This window comes from Pristis pectinata, chromosome 4 (genome assembly GCF_009764475.1).
Source record: "Pristis pectinata isolate sPriPec2 chromosome 4, sPriPec2.1.pri, whole genome shotgun sequence".
Taxonomy (NCBI): Eukaryota; Metazoa; Chordata; class Chondrichthyes; order Rhinopristiformes; family Pristidae; genus Pristis; species Pristis pectinata.
In genome coordinates this window covers 111,729,593-111,751,811 of record NC_067408.1, presented here as the reverse complement: position 1 = coordinate 111,751,811, position 22,219 = coordinate 111,729,593, and the positions used below count along the sequence as shown (strand labels likewise).

At 40.8% G+C, this 22,219-nt stretch overlaps 1 protein-coding gene across 4 annotated transcripts in view; it reads left to right on the top strand.

Annotated features, from left to right (window-relative positions):
- Positions 1–22,219, top strand: part of LOC127569394 (amyloid-beta precursor protein-like) — a 145,469-nt gene that overhangs the window by 44,138 nt on the left and 79,112 nt on the right. For all 4 annotated transcript variants that reach the window (XM_052013998.1, XM_052013996.1, XM_052013997.1 and 1 more), the window contains exon 2: positions 5,457–5,627. In XM_052013998.1, the coding sequence (XP_051869958.1) occupies positions 5,457–5,627 (171 nt within the window). The remainder of the gene's footprint in view (positions 1–5,456; positions 5,628–22,219) is intronic.

Sequence of the window (22,219 nt, the reverse complement as noted above, 5' to 3'; positions counted from 1 at the left end):
AGTGGTGTTGCTGACAGCAGACAAGTCTCCAGATGAGTTCTTGAATCGCTTGGGCATAGAAAGGTATGGGCCAAGTGCTGGGAGATGGAATTAGTGTGAATGGGTGTCCACTGGTTGGTGTGAAAATGGTAGGCTGAATGGCCTGTTTCCATGCCATGCACCTGAGCACAGAAACAAGTTTTTCAGGCCACCATGTCTATGCAGATCCTCGAGGGGTGGGGAAAGGAAGTGGATGACAACCCCACGTCACACCCAGCCAATTGAAGAAGATACACATTAAGTGATGGGAGACAAGAATTGGATTAATTAGATCTTTCTGTGCCATGAGTTGCCTCCATTTCTTTGTATTCTTTCTAACTGCAGATGCTGGAATCTAGATGAAAAACACTATGTTGCTGGAGGAACTCAGCAGGCCAGGCAGCATCTCTGGAGAAAAGCAGGCGGTCAATGTTGTGGGTCAGGACCCTTCTTCAGGACTGAAGATGCGATAAGGGGAAGCCCAGTATATAGGAGGGAAAAGCAGTGCAGTGATAGGTGGACAAAAGAGGGGAGGTGGAGTGGACACAAGGTGGTGATAGGTAAATGCAGGTAAGAGATAGTGGTAGGCAGGTGTGGGGGAGGAGGAGAGAGCAGATCCACCGGGGGATGGGTCAAAGGTAAGAAGAGGGGGAAGAAAGGCTAGGAAAGCGAAGAAGAGAAGAAGCGTGGTGGGGAAGGTGGGGTGGGGATTACCTAAAGTGGGAGAAGTCAATATTCATGCCATTAGGCTGCAAGGTTCTTTCTTTCTAAGTCTTTCTTAGATGAAGAGGGTTGATGTGAGGAAGATTGAACGCCATCTCTCCCTCCTGTGCCGATACTGAAGATCACTCAAAGAATTCATCAGTCACCTCAAAACTGGAGTGACTATAAGTTCATCCTCCTCCCTGAGGGACTGCCTAAGCAGTTGCTTTTGACAAGTCTATTACAAATGACAAGCCATTGTCTATGATGCTATAACTCCATAAAGAATTGTGATGAGTTTCCTCTGTGATCTTGGATTTTGATAGTTACATAATTCAAATTGGTGGTGGTGGGGAATGTGGGGAGGAAAATGCTTTGAATCTCATTGCTCCAAATTCCAGCATCTGCAGAATTTCTTGTGCTGGTAATTTGAGCTGCTTCTCTGTTGGACCTGTGTTAAACCTGCCAAAGTGATCCCAGCTACCCTCCTGTGAACAGCTGTGGCATGCTTCAGCTTTCTACCTATCATTAGAGAGGGGAGTGGCAACTTGGACTAAAGGAAAATGTTGCCTCTGGCATCATTAGTCTGTTGCTTGGGCAAAATTAAAAGCTCCTTGAATAAAGATGCTGGTATGAAACTTGAGCACCATTTGCTTGGCCTATACAGCAGAGTGACACAATCCTGAGGGAGTGTGCAATGAAAGATGCTTTAATCTTAATACATGACTCTCTGTTCTGTACCCTGTTTAAGGAACCATGCATTGTGAGGTCTCTGCCATGTGCTGAGCTGTACTACTGCAGAGCATCTGTAGAGTTCCCCATGTTTACTTAACCAAAATCTGTCTCTCTGATCCTGAAAACAGGTATGGACCCATATTATGATAGATTTGTTATACAGTCATGGTGAGATTTGAGTTAGGCAATGCAATCTATTGCAACACACACAAAATGCTGGAGAAACTCAGTGGCTCAGGCAGCATTCATTGAGGGAAATGAACAGTTGACATTTTGGGCTGAGACCCTTCATCAGGACCCATCAATGCAATCTACTGGGAGTCTTTTGTACCTGGAGTCATAAATGAATGTTCTTCAAGTGAAATGTTAGTAAAAACATTTTTTGGCACAATATCGTGGGCTGAAGTGTCTGTTCCTATGCTGTACAGTCTTCTTAAAAACTTGAAGTTTTAGATGTCTCAGTGCAAAGGGAAAGTATACAATGTTAATATCCTTAATTGACCAAAGGCTATGCTGGTGTATTGAGATGGTGGTAAATTTCAGCATGGATGTCTGCCTTCATGGGGAGGTTCCTGTTCAGATATGGTTGGTGTTTTCCAGGGTTTTGCCATAACCTTTTGTTGGTTGGAAGTGTGGTGCAGTAGGTTGATGAGGACCATTGTCTTGCAGATGTGAGTATAAGGCCCATCCTCGTACTTCAGTTTAAGTGTCATGATGGCTCGGACCTCATAAATGAAGGTGCAGCTTGCATACTCCAGCTTGACTACCGAGGTTTAGGTAACCTCGATTCTGTAATATAGATGCCATAGGTTGAACAGCTTCTGTTTAAGTCTAAAAATTAGCTCTGTTCCTTGGGAGGTTTATTGGAGCTGAGATGCAACGTTGCAGCAAGAAAGATTGAGGAAAATGTTGAGGCAGACCCTGGTTTGATGCCAGTCTTTGAGAATGATTGTTGTAGACCCATGACAGCTGGCAGGCCATCAGAAGAAGCATAAGATGGATATGAATTTCTGTAGGCAGCTGAATTTAAGTAGGGTGTTCCATGCTGCCCTGGATATCAATGTTACATGTTAGGATCCTGAATAAGTGGCTAATCAAACCCACTTCTGCCTGTAAATCTGACAAACTAAACTGTTTTCATCATGTCCATCTATATTTACAAATTCAGTGGAAGTATCTTTAAAATAAATCCACTCTTTGAAAAGGTCACAAGATGGCTTACAAACTTTGAAGTCATTTTCTAAATGTTACTCCAGCCTTGTGCAACCCTTCCTGGAACACTTCCTGATGTACTACAGGCTCCTGAGTCATTCAGAGTGTGAAAGCACAAGGTTTGAGTCCTGAGCTAATTTATTTCAGTTAGAATCTCAATTAAGCTGTCCCTGAGCTGGGGAATGGCAACATGGAAAGCAGCCAGTGCATATCCTGTGCAGTGATTATTTAAAATGTGTGGCAACATCCGATGAATTCTTGAGAGATTCAGGGTCAAATACCCTCACGGTACCTTCTGAGTAGGTGAATTATCAAGAATGCTTTTTCATAGTGATTCTGGAGATGCTTTAATGCTTTTGGGATTAAAACTTCAAGTTTAATTGTCATCATTAGACATCAACAGGCAAAACTTCAAAGCAAGGAAGTGTGATGTGCCATTGAGTATAAGTCTCAATGGCAAGCAATCATGGAAGCTGCCAAGTTGAGAAATCATTGTGAAACTATGTTTAGAAAAGTGATGATGTACTTTGCTTTGAAGAGTCACATATCAGGTATTATAATAGCTCCTTTTAATGCATTATCCAGCTGAAGGTGCTGTGGTCAAGGACTCCAATTTCACAGTGATTAAGTAGTTTGTCTGGGGATTTGCTCCCCATTTCCAGGTAACTGCCACAAGATAAGATGTAGATCTACAGTGATGTAATTCCCTTTTTGAATTGAGATACAAAAGAAGAAAGGTTGTTCCAATTTAAATAACCTTGGAATTTAGAGAAGGCAGGGTGTCCATAACCTTCCTCACTTTAAAATTTGAATTTGCAAGCACTACGGCAGAGGTACCTTCTATAGCCACAGTTCAGTGGTATGAGGAGTAATCTTGAACATTATACAGTGTTAGTTCCAGAGGATGACTGAAAGATGAATCTGATCAATATGGAGGTGTTGTCTTAAAGGAGGTGGGAAAACTTTTAGAAAATAAGCGGAGAGAAAATCGTGATGGCCTCTTGATCAAGTGTGGACTGCTAAAAGAAGCAACATTGATGAAAAGAGCAGATTGCATTTGACACTCTTGCCTCAGTTGTTATCATGGGGGGGCTGCAGTTTTGTTTACATAATGTTCAAAAGGCATTTAATAAACCTTCACATATAATGGTAACTGATTTTAGAACCATAAGTGGGGGAAGTTGCTAGTGGGAGCATAAAACGAGCTAGATTGAAAACAGGTTTGTGATGAATCGTTGGTTGTTTTTCCCAGACTGAAGGGAGATGTACACTTGCAAATACCAGGAGCACTGGTGTTTTATATCTACATTATTTGTGGACACAGCACAATTTTGAAAGATGCCAATGGCATAAAACTTTAGTGATGATAAATCTGTAGAGGACAGTGATTGGCAGATTTAAATTATAGCCAGGAAAGCATGGTGATGCATTTTGGTAGGAGAATAAGGGGTAATGCCAACCAAATGATTTAATTTTTAAGTTGGTATAAGAAACAAGATCTATAAGCCGTTGCTTAGAAGTACTTGGTGAAAGGGTTGGGGCAGAGATTAAACAGGTCACTAAAATGCTACGTGTTATTGCACGACATAAAAAGGTTTTGTATTGTTTACGACCAGAAATTTGTCAGAGTGAATGGGGCTGTAACTTATTTTTGCATTTTGTTTTGTACATGTATGGATATTTTTAGGAAATATTCAATTTTTAATGTTTACTTGAATGATTCTGGAGATGACAAATCAGATTGGTTAAGTGACTAGAACTAGAGAAAATGGGATGGTCCTCCTGAGCTTTTGATAGATCTTTAAAATTAAGACACCCTTAAAATGCTGAGAAAAGAACAAAATGCTGGGGAAAAATCTGCAGGTCAGGCAGAGCCTGTAGAAAGGTAAACAATATTTCAGGTCTGAGACTCTTAGAATTGAGAAAGAAACAAGTTTGTCGAGATAGGCAGAGAAGATAGGGGGAGGGCAGTGGATAAAATAAAGGTAACTTCTGTGACAGTGAAATTATGTGGCCATACTTTGTCTATATAATGTGTTGCTAATGTTTTAAAGAGACCCACTTCCCAGTGGTTGATAACCAAAGGATAAACAAACAGAAGTGACCTGAGGAAACTTTTAAACTCTCACTTTTCACCTCAACATAAATGAAAATCAGTTTAATTGTCTTTTAGAAGAGGTCTGTATAAATGCTTGAAAGCAGGAAGATGAAACCAACTTGATTATTGTTGAAAAAGCTCGGTCATAGTGGCCAAATGATGACCACCTTTGTAGTGTCTTTTATTTAATGTTATGTTTTTTAAGCAAGGTTTATTCAGCATTCTTAGCACAGAAGTTGTCCCTTTTTTCGCAACAGGAGCATTCACTCATAAATTTGGAGCAACAATCAAAGTGCTGGAAGATCTCAGCAAGTCAGACAACATCTATGGAAGGGAAATGGACAGTTGACGTTTCGAGCAGAGACCCTTCAGCATTCCAGATATGCCTGACCTGAGTTCCTCCAGCACTTTATATTGCCCCAGATTCCAGCATCTGCAGTCTCCTGTGTCTTTAAATAAATTGGATTGCAGATTTGCAACAAAGCTTCAGGGTATTTTTTTAAAGCAACAGATTGCCTCGCTTATTGACCTGCTCCTTTACTTTTTTTGGTTGCAAATTGGATCTGTATTCAAATTTGGTATTTTTAACAAAGCATGTCATTTCTTTTGTATGTCACTTTGAAAGACCCTCTGATTCTGCAGGGTTTTTTTTAACTGCTTGTTTAGTAATTAATATCATTCTGTTTACCAGGTTCCAACTGATGGAGGTGCTGGATTGTTGGCAGCAGAACCCCAAATTGCCATGTTCTGTGGCAAGCTGAACATGCACGTGAATGTACAGACAGGCAAATGGGTCTCTGATCCTTCTGGAACAAACAGCTGCTTTGGCACAAAAGAAGGAATATTGCGATACTGTCAAGAGGTAGGTGCACCGCCGACAAAGGGTTTTTCAGCTGTTGTTCATCCTGCTCTGATGCCTTGCTATGAAGATGTCTTGTGACTTTATTGTGCAAATGGGGTGTGTTGAGGTAGTGAAATTACGCATTGGGAAAGTATAATGTGGCAAACGCTTAATGCTTTTCAACAAACTAGTATTTTCATAATTATGTAGAATTTGAAGAAAGGAATCATGTGGCTACCATTTTATCTTCTAATCCTTGGGGTATGTTATCTCAGTTCATCCTGCAATCATGGACTACTGCCTTAAACTACTGCATGCTGTAGGGTGAAAGTGCTCTCACATTGCTGCTAGGTGGCAAGTTGTAGAAGTTAGACCCAGTGACAATGAAGGAAAGACTGGCATATTTCAACATTAGGATAGTGTTTGACTTGGAGGGTAAATTACAGGCATCATTGTTTCCACATATCTGGTTTTAAGTGACGGAGGCCCCAGATTTCATAAAATCATAGAACAGTACAGCACAATACAGGCCCTTTGGCCCACAGTATTGTGCTGACCTTTAAACCTCACCTAAGACTATCTAACCCCTTCCTCCCACATATCCCTCTATTTTAAATTCTTCCATATGCCTATCTAGTAATCTCTTGAATTTGACCAATTTACCTGCCCCCACCACCGCCCCAGGCAGCGCATTCCATGCCCCAACAACTCTCTGGGTAAAAAACCTTCCTCTGATATCACCCTTGAACTTCCCACTCATTTGGGAACTGCAGTTGAAGAATCCTTGCTATATTGTGTTCTGATGTCTTAGTAGATGAGTCACCAAGCAGCTTGATTGCTCTGATATTGTTGCTGCCTTCTATTGCGTGAGGAAGCAATCCCTGACTGCCTCCGTGCATTTGTTTTCTTACTCTTCCCTTAAGGTCTGTCCTCATCTGCATGTTTTACCTGTGGGACGTTCAAGTCCCCCATGATGAGTACATTATAATTTTCCACAATCATCCTTGTCCAACTGAGCAACTCTTTTTGTCTGTCTACTCGCATTGTGCTGGTGACTCAGAGCAGATACTAATTAGCAACCTGCTACCTTGAATTAGCTAGTTCTTTCCATATGTTTCACTTGTGTGTTGCTTTGATTGTATTTAATTGTCCTATCATTTCTCATCAATCCATCAGACCTATTTTTGTGCACACATTTGTGTACTCCATTCTCACCTGGCCATGCACTAGTGCTGGTCATGTTTCAGAGGCCACATTTGTATCAGTATCTCAGTACCTTCATGTCTCAACTTGCAGTTCATTATTTTTTGTGCTTCATGTAAGTGTATAAATTATATCCAAACTATCCTGCAAAAATTCCTCTTTTTAGAGAAACAAAGGACTGCAGATGCTGGAATCTAGATGGGGGAAAAAAACAAGGTGCTCAAGCATCTCGTTTTTTTTCATCTCTTTTCTTTTTATCTGCCTTGCCTATTGTCTTATTAACTTGGAATCGGTCTACTTCTCCACTTGTGTTTTCCTTAAGGACATATTTGCCCGTCTGACTTGTTGAAATTTAATCTATTGCATATTTTGCGCTTTGGGAGGACTACGATAATTCTCTAACTTCTAAATATTGCTACAGAGCATCAGGATCAAATTACTTAGCTGCACAAATCCTTTAATAATGATTCTTGATCCTTGGTGCCCCACTTGGGTACCACCTGTTTTATTCCTCCCACCCCCACCCCCATTCCACCCATGATCAATCTCCATCTGTATCTTCATCTGCATTTGTAGGCTTCTGGCCTTCAACCTGTCCTTCAAGACAAAGAAGCCCTGCTGTTAAAATTCTCTGGGATGCTTGGGGAAAATAGTTTCCCAGGATAAACAACTCTTCTCACTTCCACACAGAGCCTGTCCTCTAGGCTAAAACCCAACATTACACTTTTTATAATGGACACACCTGCACGTTGCTCTATATTGGCATTAAGACGCTAGTTGCTCTGGAAAGAAATCAGAGTGCATGGAAGCTGGGAAGCGTGAGGAAAAATGTATCGAGAGAGACAAAAAAAAATTTAACGGGCAAGTGAAAGGTTGGCCTTTATCCCTAAGATAAAGCTAGGATGGAATGATGGTTATATATAGCTCCAGTTAGACACTATTTAGAATGCAGTATGATATTACTGACTGGCTTTGTAATCCTTTTGACCATATAAGATTTAGCAGTCAACTAATTGAAGTGTTTAAGATGATTATGGGGGATGGCAGGATAGATGGAACTAATTTTCAGAGGTTATTGAAGATAAGTCTAGGACAAGGACTATAACAAAATTAGAGCTAAGCTCTTCAAGGGCAGTATCGATAAAACCGCTTCACTCGAGGGAAATATGCAACTTTTCTCCGGAATGTTGTTAAGGCTGGAGTTTAAGTTTCAAAGCAGGGAAGGGGAGGAATCTGCTGACGCTGGAGATCTGAAAAACAAAAATACTAGAAGCTCTCTGTGGAAAGAGAAACAGCATTGTAATGAAGTGTCCCGGACCTGAAACATGAACCGTTTCTCTTTCCACAGTGCTTCTAGTATTCCACAAGTGCTGCTGTACCTGCTGAGTTGATCTGTTTGCCATTGAAAGATACTGGCCAGGGAACCAGTGGAACCTCTATGAATGATGCCATGGAACTATTATGTACCTGTGAAAGGCCCCTAGTTTATGAAAGGTGGCACCTCTGCAAGTGCAGCACTCCATCAATGTAGAGCCTTGCTACCTGACCTGAATCTGATAACACTGGGTTCAGAACAGGTATGTTGGGTTTTAATGTTATGACCAATGCTATGCAGGAGTGTCAATGCAGATTTCTTTTATGTCTGTATTCCTGGGTTTTGAGCCCATAACTTTGTAATTCGTGAGTAAAAGTGCCAGAATACCTAAATTATACAGCTGAAATTTGATCATTTTTTTTAAACTTGGAAAAAACTAAGGTGGGTAAATGGAGTTAGCTGGCAGAGTAGAATGAGCTGAGTAACTGATTTTTGTGATGCAAGCTTTGCTGGTAAAGCCAGCATTTATTGCCTATCCCAATTGCTCTTGAAGGTGGTGGCGAGACGTTTGCACAATCATGTTAGTCATAGACTTGTATAGCACAGAAACGGGCCCTTTGGCCCAACTCATCCATGCTAAGGTGCCTTCCTGAGCTAGTCCCATTTGCCTGCATTTGGCCCATTTCCCGCTCAGCCTTTCCCATCTTGTACCTGTCCAAGTATCTTTTTAAACCTTGTAATTGTACCCTCTACCACTTGCTTTGGCAGCTCGTTCCATGTACCCACCACCCTTTGTGTGGGAAAAACTTGCCCCTCACATCCCCTTTAAATCTTTCCCCTCTCACCTTAAATCTGTGCCCTCTAGTTTTAGACTCCCCTACCCTGGGAAAAAGACTGTGACCATCTACCTTATCTATACCCGTTATGATTTAATAAACCTCTGTAGGGTCACCCTTTGGCCTCCTACACTCCAGGGAAAACAGTCCTAGTCTTCTTATAATTCTAGGCCTCAGTCCCAACAACATCCTTGAGAATTTTTACTGCATCCTCTTGAGGGTTTTCAGGGGAGCTCTAGGATTTCAATGCAGCGACGATTGTGAAGGACTGATGACGTATTTCCAAGTCAGGCTGTTGTGCGACTTGGCTGGGAACCTGCAGGCCATGTTCCATTCTGTGCAAAATCAATAGCATGGTATGCAAAAAGATCAAATGGATTTCTGTTTTGAAGTTAAACTTATTGCAGTAGAGTGCTGTAACCCTATTGCCATCTCTGAACCAACTCAGATTTGTGGTCATGAAAATGTAGCAGCAAGGTGATTTTTAAATACCTCATTCGAAGTGATGATTAATGGTTCCTGAAAGCTCTTTAATGTCACACTGTGATGCTGTTCTTCAAAAAGAATACATTGTGCATGCTGTCTGGTTCTGCCAATTTCTGGCAGTAGGTGTATATACAAAAAAAATTATCCAGATGTTAACAAATAAAGTGTCAACACTAATCCATGTTTTAAAGCGAAAACTAAAAAGTGATTTAGAACCTCTTGACCACTGGCTGTAGTTGAGGAACAGATTCCTAATTTTAGGCAGCTTCTGATTTCAACAATACAGTGTAGACCAAAAGAAGAAATGGCAATAGGATATTTGGACACAAGGCATCACAACACTATTCATTCTGTTTTCACTTCTCACCTTCCATCCATACTTACGTGCTTTCCAGTATGGGTTACTCAGTATAACTGAGAACATAAAATGATTTTCTTTATCTTTCCCTCTCTAATTCCTCCCATCACATTCCGCTGCCTAATCTCTTTTTAGGTCAGGCCTACATCGGGTACTGTACGAAGGTGATGTGGATGTGTGGCTTTCATTGTGCAACAGTAATGCTATGGGCTTTGTTTACCCAACCATGCCACTGATTTGAGGCGTACTATTTTTCACTATTCTGCTGGAAAACTATGCCTTGACCAAATTGAAACTTGCACTTGGATAGTTTGGTTGTCACTTTGCATCTCAGGCTTGAATTTTTGATTTTGTTTTAATTGATGAGAAACAAAACAATGGCCCCTTAAGGTTTATGTGAAAAAAAACTTAATTATTTAACTGAATCCACTTGATAGTGATAATAAATGGCAATCATGCAGAATTTATACTTTGTCTTAGGGATATTGCACATGATTTTCAAAATGTGCAGTTAGATGATGAATCATTACTACGTGGGATGCTGGACTATGGTGTGGAGGTGGAAAAAAAGAATTAAAAGTGCAGGCAAAATACCAAAACTGGACCCAGTTCTATGAAAGAAAATGATTAAGCCCAAATTATGTGCCGAGATTTTTTTCCAGAGGCTGTGTCACCTAGCAGAAGTTTTGTGTAGTCTCTTGTATTCAACCAAGCAGCCAACAGCCTTGATATTTAAAAACATAACAGCAAGTCATTGTGACCGGGGTTATTTTCAGTGCTTACCCCATTTCCTGGAAATGGTGGTGTGGGCTCACTCCAGTGCACGTTGAATAAAGCACCAGCATGAACAACAAAATCCATTCCCACCTGTTTTTTTTAACAAAGCAAACTGAAGACCATCCTTTATCAAGATGCAGGGTATTCCTCTAACATCAGGCTAAATAGATTTCAAATCATGGAAAAGCTTCACTGTGTAGTTTGTGGATGTGAGCACATGATGTCATTATGTTGATTTAGGTGTACCTATACAGATCAAAAGTTGATGCATCTTAATGACTGAAGTATTTTTCAATGGTTGAAATTACCAGATTTTGCTGAACATTAATTGAAAATATAAAACACAATGTTTCAAACAATCAAACCCAATGTGTATTCAACATTTAATTGTTTAAATTTGAGCTTCTGTGAAAAATTATTATTACTTAAATCCTATGAAAGTGTATTTTACTAGAATAAACTTGTTTTGACAGAAGAATTCCAGTCATAGCACTTGTCACCACTGGGATAAACTGTTGCTCTTTGATATTTTTCCTTAACTAGATTATACTAATCAAACATTTTTTTGTTGCTTGGTAGAGTCTCAATGAATATTTCAGCATATAAAAATGGCAAGTGTTTTTTGTTCTATTTGTTTCAGTATCAAGCAGCAGTAAGCAAAAGTGTTTAATCATCCTGTGAATGCAAAGATATGATTAATTGTTCTGGAACTGTGCATCCAGGGTCTTGTCCATTCTCACTGGCAGAATTACAAGCATTCATTTCATTGTTTACTTATCTCTCCAGTGATGAGAATGCTTCACAGTAAAGTGTACAGACAATAAGTTATTATTTAGGAGTGACCCTAATTAAGATGTGACCTAGCATTTCACATGATCAGATCAATGATTTTAACCAATTTATGACCGTGATGGAAAATCTGTTAATGTAAAAAAAACATGAGGTACTTGTGATCTGCTGGAACAAGCTAATTCAATGTCATTTTGCATAGGTAAAAAGATGCAATGGGTATCAAGACTTAGAGTGTGCCGCTGCTGTTCATAACATGTTTATTTTTAAAATTTAATTCAAATTGCCCTTAAATGGACAAGCAAGCTGCTGAGTTTAGGAAGGCAATTAGGAATGAGCAAAATAACTGTTGGCCTTGGATTCTATATCCATACCATGCCATTGGTGCTCCTAAGAATTCATGGAGTGTTTTGGACCACAGATTGTTAGATTAGCATATGGAGGAATTTGAGATAGGGATATGTGGGAGGAAGGGGATAGGTAGTCTTAGGAGTGGTTTGAAGGTCAGCACAACATGGTGGGCCAAAGGGCCTGTATTGTGCTGCTGCTGTATTGACACAACAGGGCTTTATGGTCATGTGGAAAAATGGGTGCTTATCTAACAAAGCTATTTTTGAGAGATCATCAGAGCTTAGACTTCTGACCATCCAGGTAACCATGAAATTTCAGTTTTGCCTCCACGTCAAATCCCCCAAGAATAGTTGTTTTATTGTGAAAGTTGACTGGTCTACCTGTAGTTGATTTACTAACCTGCCGCTTGTGTTTTGATATAGAATTTTGTTCCTTTTTTTTCCCATCCTCGGTGCACACAACTTTACCAATCATATGTTTAAAGTCATAGAGCAATACAGCACAGATACAGGCCCTTCGGACCAACCAGTCCATGGTGCCCACCCAACTAGACCCAAATTCCTGCATTTGGCCCATATCCCTCTAAGCCCCATCCCTCCATCTACCTATCCAAGTGCTTGAATGATATTTTAAGAATTTAGTGCAGCCAGTATATAAATGGTGCTTCATTGTACTAAGCAGAATAAAGTGCTCTCAGGAACTCTGTAGCACTGCAAGACAAAAGCAGGGATTACCTGATGAATATACAAGTGTGTGAATGAATTTGGTGACTGGCACATTCCAGACTGCTGGAGGACGTGCTGAGGGACACATTGAAGCTCACTGCAGCCAACGCAAAGGCTCTGTGGGGAAGAACCACAGTCTAGGCGCCTTCAGCTACTGCACATGGAGAGGCTAAGTCAGGTGGGAAACCCCTTAAATATTGAAGTTGTTTATTGACTACAGCTCTGCCTTCAATACTATAATCCCAAGCAAACTTGTCACCAAACTCCGAGACCTAGGACTCAACACCTCCCTCTGTAACTGGATCCTTGACTTTCTAACCAACAGACCGTAATCAGTGAGGATAGGCAGCAATACCTCTGGCACAATTATTCTCAACACCAATGCCCCACGAGGCTGCATCCTCAACCCTCTACTCCCTATACACTCATGATTGCGTGGTCAGATTCTGCTCTAACTCCATCTACAAGTTTACAGATGACATCACAGTTGTAGGCCGTATCTCCAACAGCGATGAGTTGGAGTACAGGAAGGAGGTAGAGAGCTTAGTGGAATGGTGTCATGACAACAACCTTTCGCTGAATGTCAACAAAACAAAAGAGCTGGTCATTGAATTCAGGAAAGGGGGCATTGTACATGCACCTGTCTACATCAATGGTGCTGAGGTCAAGAGGATTGAGAGCTTCAAGTTCCTAGGGGTGAACATCACCAGCAGCCTGTACTGGTGAAATCGCGTCGAAGCTATGGCCAAGAAAGCTCACCAGTGCCTCTACTTCCTCAGGAGGCTAAAGAAATTCGGTTTGTCACCTTTGACACTCACCAACTTTTATCGATGCTCCATAGAAAGCATCCTATCTGGATGCATCATGGCTTGGTACGGCAACTGCTCTGCCCAGGACCGCAAGAAACTGCAGAGAGTTGTGGACACAGCCCAGCACGTCATGGACACCAGCCTCCCCTCCTTGGACTCTCTGAAACTGGATCCTTGACTTTCTAACCAACAGACCGTAATCAGTGAGGATAGGCAGCAATACCTCTGGCACAATTATTCTCAACACCAATGCCCCACGAGGCTGCATCCTCAACCCTCTACTCCCTATACACTCATGATTGCGTGGCCAGATTCTGCTCTAACTCTTTACCTCTCGTTGTCTTGGCGAAGCAGCCAGCATAATCAAAGACCCCACCCACCTGGGTCATTCCTCTTCAATCAGGTAGAAGATACAGGATCCTGAGGGCACATACCACCAGACTTAAGGATAGCTTCTATCCCACTGTGATAAGGCTATTGAACAGTTCCCTTATACAACGAGATGGACTCTGACCTCACGATCTACCTTGCTGTGACCTTGCACCTTTATTGCACTGCACTTTCCCTGTAACTGTGACACTTTACTCTGTACTGCTATTGTTTTTACCTGTACTACATCAATGGACTCTGTATTAACTCAATGTAACTGCACTGTGCAATGAATTGACCTGTACGATCGGTATGCAAGACAAGTTTTTCCGCTGTACCTCGGTACAAGTGACAATAATATACCAATACCAAAATGGTGTATCATCCCAGTGGGCCGCATGAGTGGCAATAGTGCTATGGTTTGAAAAAGGTAACACTATTGAATCTGTTGACCATGAATGTAAAGAGTTTTGCACCGTTTATTCTTTTGTGTATTTTAAAATTATGAATAAAGTTTATTTTTGAAATAGACTGAGTTTACGTACTTGTGTAAACAGAATCCCTTTCTCTGTTCACATTAGCTTCACCAGCCAGAACTCTGAAGGCAGCAATCGTGGGTTGTCATCTGCTGGCAGAGCCAAAACATTACCAATTGGAATGTAAATGATATAACTTAAATATTTTGTTACTGTTGGGGATGGATGGCCTGCCTATGTCCCTGGAATGAGAGCAAAGCTGGCAAGACCCAGTTCACTACCCACCTGTAGTTACTGAAAGGTGGTGGGTGGCCTTGAAGCACTTTGCTCACTGGTAAGTTTTTCTGTAATGTTGTGTTGAGATGTTCCTGGATTCTAAGTATGATATTGAAGAAATGGCAAAGTAAGCCCAAGTCAAATGCAAATGACTTGGAGGGGAACATTGTGATTGAAGGAAATGGTCATTGAATATTTTTTGGGGAACTTGGGTATGGCATGAATATTGCCTGTCAAATTCGAATATTATATACATCCACTTGCAGGGTAATGTGAACTGCTTCATTTCCATAGGAGTTGTAAATAGAGTTGAACATTAGAATCATCAATGAGAAGCCCCAATCCTAAGCAGAAAGACTGAAAGTAATAGGGTTGTCAGTACCTTGAGCAGTTCTATCCTCTGCCTTAGCTGGTGGTAGTTTTTGGAAAGCTGCTAAATCCTGCAGTTTTCTTTCTTAAATGTGACTAGCTATTGGAGTGTTGTGGCCAATTCCATTGACTTCAGTTTTGTTCACCAAAACAAAAAGTATTATTCTCACTTGTAAGGAAAAAGTAAGTCTCCAAAGACTGAAAATTTTAGTTCCTTGCATTCCTCTTGGCAATTCTGTAAAAGGATCATTGCACAGATTTGGGATCAAGTTGGATCCCACATCTGTCTAATTGCTTAGAGAAAATGCACTTTGTTGTCTGTTCTGTAGTTTGTTTGTCATCAAAATCTTGGGAGCAAACGCTTCATTGAACCAAATTGGAACATGTTCCCCCTGGTAATTAAGAGAAAAAAAATTATCACTGTGCTGAAGTAAATGCTGATGTAAGTGTTAGCAAACTAATTTTTCATTGGGGGAGAAAGTGCCAACAACATGACTCATTTCCCTTGCCTTCACTACCATCCACGCTGACATTTAATAAGATTTGTGCTTGAATTCAAGGCATTTTAATGCTGCATAATGAAAACTATTTGGAATTGGATGGAAATTGCCTAGACTCATCTTCTGCAGAATCATTGCATAAATGAAGCTGCTGTGCTTTCATCTATCATTGCTATGGGTGGAAATGCAATGTTGCTAATGTGTCCTTGTGCATCACTCAAAGGGCAGCTGATGGAGAAATAGGCACTTTACAAATGCATTGGTTATTAATACTTATTGAATTTTAGTTTGTCTTAATTATTGTGGCGTGACTTAAAAGAGCTTTTGTTACTTCTAGCCTGGATGAGAATACATGATGCTCTGTACCAAGACACAGTCTAACCATTATCCCTTTCTCAACCTGGTGCTGTAATGGATCAGAGCAAAAACCTGAGGCGCTCCTGTTTTGAAAATAAGTAATTGGCTAAACTCATAAGAAATAGGGTACGCATGCAGGGAAGGAATGTTGAACCTCAGTAAAACTCTGATAGCAAGAGGCTGCTGAGGGTTGTAGACTCGGCCAGCTCCATCACAGGCACAACTCTGCCCACCATTGAGGACATCTTCAAGAGGCAGTACATCCCATCACTAAGGACCCTCACCATGCTCTCTTATTACTACCAGCGGGGCAGAGGTACAGGAGCCTGAAGACCCACATTCAACAATTTAGGAGCAGCTTCTTCCCTTCCGCCATCAGATTTCTAAATGGCCCATGAACACTTATTTTGTAATTACAGTAATTTTATGTCTTTGTGCTGTACTGCTGCTGCAAAACAACAAATTTCTTGACATACAAGTCAGAGATAATAAACCGGATTCTGATTCGAAACTGTGGTATAATATACAATTATAGCCACCACATTTTTAGGAAGGGTTTTAATATAGTAGAGACGTCCCAGAAGAAATTTACTAGAATGGTTATTTGGATAAGAGATTTCAGCTGCAGGGTTAGACTGGAGAAAACTGAAATAAGTCTAAGAAGGGGTTAATTTTCTTTGGAACAAAAAGTTGAGAGATGATTTGATGGAAATGTCCAAGAAGATGAGTTTAAAATCCCTTAAGTGAAGTTGATTTGAGGACTGAGGGACAGATTCAAAGTGTTAGGCAAAAGATGCAGGTAAATGTGAAGAATGCCTTTTTGTATATGATCTGTAATGTTCTGCTTGTATGTGCCAGAGCCTTCAAAAGTAAATTGGTTGGACACCAGATAATTTGCAGGGCTGTGAAGGAGGAGCAGGGGAATTAGACTGAACAGATTTCTCCACACGGAGCCAACACAGAGTCTAGGTTGAATGGATCCTCCTATGTCATAATGATTCTAAACGTGGAGAAATTGTAAAAAGGATAATAGCTCTTGAAGATGAGGGTAGGCTATAGATCCAAGCAGAAATCCTGTGGAAACGAGTGAGGACGTGTCTTTTATTGAGAATGGGGATAATACAAGCTGAGGGGTGTTTCTGCAAAATAAATCTCTGAAGGTAGCAAAACAGATTGAAAAGCAAATTGGTCTTTTTGATCCTAGCAGGAATTGAGTTCAAAAGGCTGGAAGTTGTGTTAAGAACACTTTTCCCTGGCTGGAGTATTGTGTACAATTTTGGGCATTCCACTTTAGGAAGGATGTGAAGACTTTACTGGGAAGGTTCCAAGGATGATGTATTACATTACATAAATAGGCTTGAACAATCTTGGAGCAAAGGCGAAGGAGGATTTGATGAAAGTGTCTAAAAATCATGAAGGGTTTATATTGAGTAAAAAGGGAAACACTTTTGTAGTGGCTCTTGGGTTGATAACCAGTGGATACAAATTTGAGGTGCTTAGCAAAAGAGGCAAGAGTACATGAAACTTTCATCCCTAACAACTGGTTGCAATTTGGAACACTGGGTTATAGAATACAGGATACAGATTTAAATTAAATTTAAATCAAAAAGGTAGATAAATTCTTGGAAGGAAAATAAAATTTATTCTTGTGGAGAGAGCTGGAAACTGGGACTAATTGGATAGTTGCTATCAGAGATTCAGCACCAATTTGCTGTCTCCTGTATCATACAATTTTGGGAGTCATGGATATCTTGACTCGGAAACAAAATATTTCTACACAAGGAACCCATTCATCCTGTTAGCTGGTCGTTTGCTAGAACAACCCATATATAATCCCACTGTCCTGTTCTTCACCTCTACTGGAAGGGAAAGTGGAAGGGGTTGACATGAAGAAACGTTGTGCAGGTTGGCCTGTACTCATTGGAATTTGGAAGAACAAGAGGTGATGATGAGAAGTGTGAGGGGGTTGCCAGGGTGGATACTGAGACGATGTTTCCTCTCGTGTGTTTTCTGGAACTAGGGGGCATGGTTTCAAAATGAGTTGGCCATTTAAATCTGAGATGAGGAGGAATTTCTTCTGAGCATTGAGACTCTGGAATTCTATATGCCAGAGAGTTGTAAAGGTGAAATCATTGAATATATTCATGGTGGAGATTGACTACCTTGTGGTGTAAATATTTGTGAAGAGGTATGGGGAATGAGTGACCCAGATTGGATCAGCCATGATTTTATTGAATGCTGCAATATTCCTGATTGGCTTTCTCCTATTTCTCTCCTCTCTTTCTCCCTTCAAAGAAAGTGAATGATTTAGATTCTGAATATTCATATTTCTTAAAACAAAGGACTTCATGCATCAACAAATTGTTTCACTAAGAAATTTAGACCCTTATTCCACCCTTAATGTGAATCATAAATTGATGTTTGCAATTCTATGTTCTATCAAAACCCATAATTCAAAAAAAAAGCCTGTCCTAGTGGTCTTCTCTTCATTGGAAATGGTAACTGTGCTCATTAACCTATATTGGTTTTTTGGTCCAGCAGTGCCTCCATTTTGAGATCTTGTTTTCTTTCTTGCTTTCATTTCTCCTTCAATGGAAATTGCTTCAATCTCCTTCAATGGAAATTGCTTCAATGGAAATCCTAGGATCTCTGTTCCAATTCAAGTCTCCTGTGGATCAACAATTTTGAATCTTCGGTTGCCTTGGCTTCTAACTCTGGAATCCCCTATTTAAATGCCTCCTATTCTTTTCATTCTCCTAAGTTGCCCCTTTAAAGCTATCTCTTCAGCAAGCACTTAGTTATCTGTCCTAAGTTTCTTTGTATGATGCTGAAAATTTTGTTTACTAACACTTTTATTCTACTTTTTATTTTTATTTCTATTTTAAGTGCTGTATAAGTGTAAATTGGTCCTCCCTATCTTTGTGAATCAACAGTGTGAACCTGTGTTCTGAATAAATTTTAATGGGTTCACAAGACTGCCCTAAACCAGCATTTGGTATAAAATCATTTTTGCTTTTTTTGCTCTTGGATTCTATGCTCCTATTTTTTTTTACCAGAGGTACTGTAATTCTGGTCTCTTTGTGGCTACATGTATCTTTGCACACATTTTAATGTATTTGCTTTATTGCAACTTCCAGTGATTTCTGTTTGTTTAATCTCTCATTCTTTAAGTTTTTTCTTTCAAAATATATTCTTCCTACTAGACAGTTAAATTGTCTGTCCATTCTGCTAACCTCACCATAAAACATACTCGTGAAATGCTTGTCCTGAATATTCTCCATTGATCCCTGACTTGCTTGCTGTTTCCACCATTTTTTTTTCCACTGTGGAGCCTAGGCATAAAATGTTGTCCAGATCTCACTCCATTCAGGCACAAACTGCTTCATTATCTGAGGAGCTACAAATGGAAATGAACATTAAGCAATCATCAGTGAACCACATCACTTCTGACTGCTTTGGAGGAATGGTTATTGATAAAATCATTGAAGATGATTGGTTTTGGGGATCTGCTGCCTTAGGATGATGTTCTGGGGCTGAGGTGCGTTGTTACCAACATTCAGACATTTTCCTTTCTGCTGGATATCCAATCAGTGGATTGTTTTCCCATGGTTACCTCTGGATTCCATTTTAACTGGCTCCCTGATGCCACACTTGGTCAAATGCCACTTTGATGTAAAGGGTAGTCATTGTCACCTTGTGTTTGGAATTTAGCCATTTGATGCAAGTTAGGCGTAATGAAGTCCAGAGCAGAGTGGTCCTGGCAAAAACTATTGGTAAGCAAGTTATTGGAGAACAAATGCTATTTTGATAGCACTGTTGGCATCACCTTCCAGTACCTTAGTTGAGAGCAAACTGGGTTAGTAATTGACCTAATTGTATTTGTTTTTGGTGGATCAACAAACTGGCATTTCCATAAGGTGTTAGTGTTCCAGCTTGACTAAAGGCATGGAAAGCACTGCAGGTGGGAAATTGAGCATAGTCTTGGGCTACAGAACAATGTTGATCAGATGGTGAATTGGGCAGAGCAATGGCAGATGGAACGTGATCCCAGTAATTGTTAGGTGATGCACTTTGGGAGGTCTAATAAACGTAGTGCGTACAACATGAATGGTAGGGCCCTAGGAAGTAGGAACTGAGGGATTTTGGAATACAAGTCTGTAGGTCCCTAAAGGTGGCAGCACAGGTAGACAAGGTGGTGAAGAAAGTATATGGGATGCTGAGCCATGGAATATAACAGCATGGAGGTCATGGTAAACTTTTGTTAAGTGACAGCTGGGTTAGTGTGTGCTGTTCTAGTTGTCACTTTTTTTTAGAAGGATGTGATTGCACTGGAGAGGGTGCAGAGGAGATTCACCAGGATGTTACCTTGCACAAAATGTTTCATTTGAGGATAGGCTGGGATTGGGATTGTTTAGAGGGGATCTTGGTGGGGGGGGGGATTCACCCAGAGGGTGGTTGCAGTCTGGAATGCCCTGCCTGACGAGGTGGTGGAGGCAGCTTCTTGCACAACATTTTAAAAGAAAATCTATCTGGATGAGTACTTGAAACAGCATGATGTAGAAGGCTATGGACCAAGCGCTTGTAAATTTAATTACTGTGGACAGGTATTTGATCATCATGGACATCTTGTTCCTGTCCTTTGACTCATGAGCCCATAGCATTTGTTGCCTCCTTTGCACTCAGTTGTTACTTAAAATTATGAGCCAAATTGTACCGCTAGAGTGCAGCTTCTACATTGCTTTGGACAGGAGAAAGCAGAGATGGAAATGCAAGGGATTGCAGATGCTGGAATCTGGCGCAAAAACCAAATTGCTGGAGGAACTCAGCAGGTCAGGCAGCATCTGTGGAGGGAAATAAACAGTCGACATTTCTGGTCAAGACCCTTTGGGCTTTCCAGATGAAGGGTCTCGACCTGAAACCTCGACTGTCTATTTCCCTCATAGAGATGTATCATTTCTGCTTCAAGATGGTTGCTTTAGTCTTTTTTACCTTTGCATGCTGAGCCCTATTCTGCTTTATAATCTTGTGGAATGTGTGTATTGGTGACAAAGCAAATAGCTAGTCCATGTTGGGAGGAAGCTCCCACAGTGGTGTTGGATAAGGAGTTTCAGTTTTGATTGTAATGTATTACCAAGTCAGGGTTGCATGTGACTTGAATAAAAACTTAGAGCTTGTGGAACTTAAATCACCTCCCTCCCCATATTTGTTTAATTCGCCATGAATATTCACAACTGGGTGTGCCAAGGTTGTGGAGCTTTGATCCAGTCTGTCCTTAAAGGGGTTGCTTGGTGATGTCTACTACATTCTTTGTTGAACTAAGGTTGATACCCTGGCACAGTTGTAATGGTAGTGGCAGGATTCTAGTATAGTATTGTACTAGTACCCTTTATGATGGGGTGTGGCAGAATACTGTACTGCTTGTGGTCCACAGCTACCTCATGGATGTTCACTTTTGAGCTGCTAGATGTGTTCTCAATCCAAATCCTTCAGCATGATGGTCATGATACATAACATATAGAAGTTCACTATGTGTTAAGGGTAGATAGTCCCTGCCAGTGGTTTGATGGGCTGACATATCTACCACAGATTCAGGATGAAGGCAGGTTTTCCATAATCTCTCACTGAGAGCCACAGAATGAGTCCACCAGCTGTGCCCTTGCAGGATTCTGCCAACTACGTAGGGATTTTGAAGTCCTCCACTACCCCCACACAGTACATACCATTTCTACCCTCTGTGGTTCTTCTGTTAAATTTGCAGCAGTACCTATTCCTCATCCATGGGGAGGGCCAGTAGATGATCAGAGCTGTCCTTGTTCATATGTTACTGCTTCTCACAGTGAAATAGCCTGATAAACAGAAATATTTCCAGAATATGCAGAAAAGATGACTTTTGCAGATGCTGATAGGCGACTGTGTAATTAATCCTAGAGGATTTACATGGTTTAAAGGCAGATTTAAAAACCCACATTAACATTTTTAACCTGAATGCGCAATCTTAAATTGTGGCCAAGATGCCAGATCACTTCAGCTCAGCACTTTGAGATTCATCAGTTTATCCTTTGTGTGTATTTGAGCTGGTTGGGCTTGCTCACAGTGCCTGGGGAATTATTGGAAATTTAATTTTAATAGAACTGCATCAAAATTAACTTCAGTGGCCTAGTTCACTGGTCAGGATGATTTTTATATTCAGTAATTGGAGATCATTGGCAAGAGCAGCGGTTATTACCCATCCCTAATCCCCTCAAGGTACTGGTGTGCAGCCACCTCAAATTGCTTCAGTTCTTATGGAGCTACTCTCACAGGGCTACTGGGGAGGGAGCTCCAGGATTTAAACCAAAAGGTGATGAGCAACTCATTCCCAAATTAGGATTAGGAGGGCAATCTGCAGGTAGTGTTCTCAAGTGTCTGCTGCCCTTCATGGCAGTGATAGCCGATTTGGGAGGTGCTGCCAGAGTAGTGAATTTTGTAGATGATACACACTGCAGACTCTGTTTGGGAGCTGGAGGGATGAATGATTAGAGTGGTTGATAAAGTGCCACTCAGGCAGGCTGCTTTATCCTGGATGAATTTGTTGGAACTGGATTTGTCCAAGCAAGAGGAAAGTATTCCATTACACT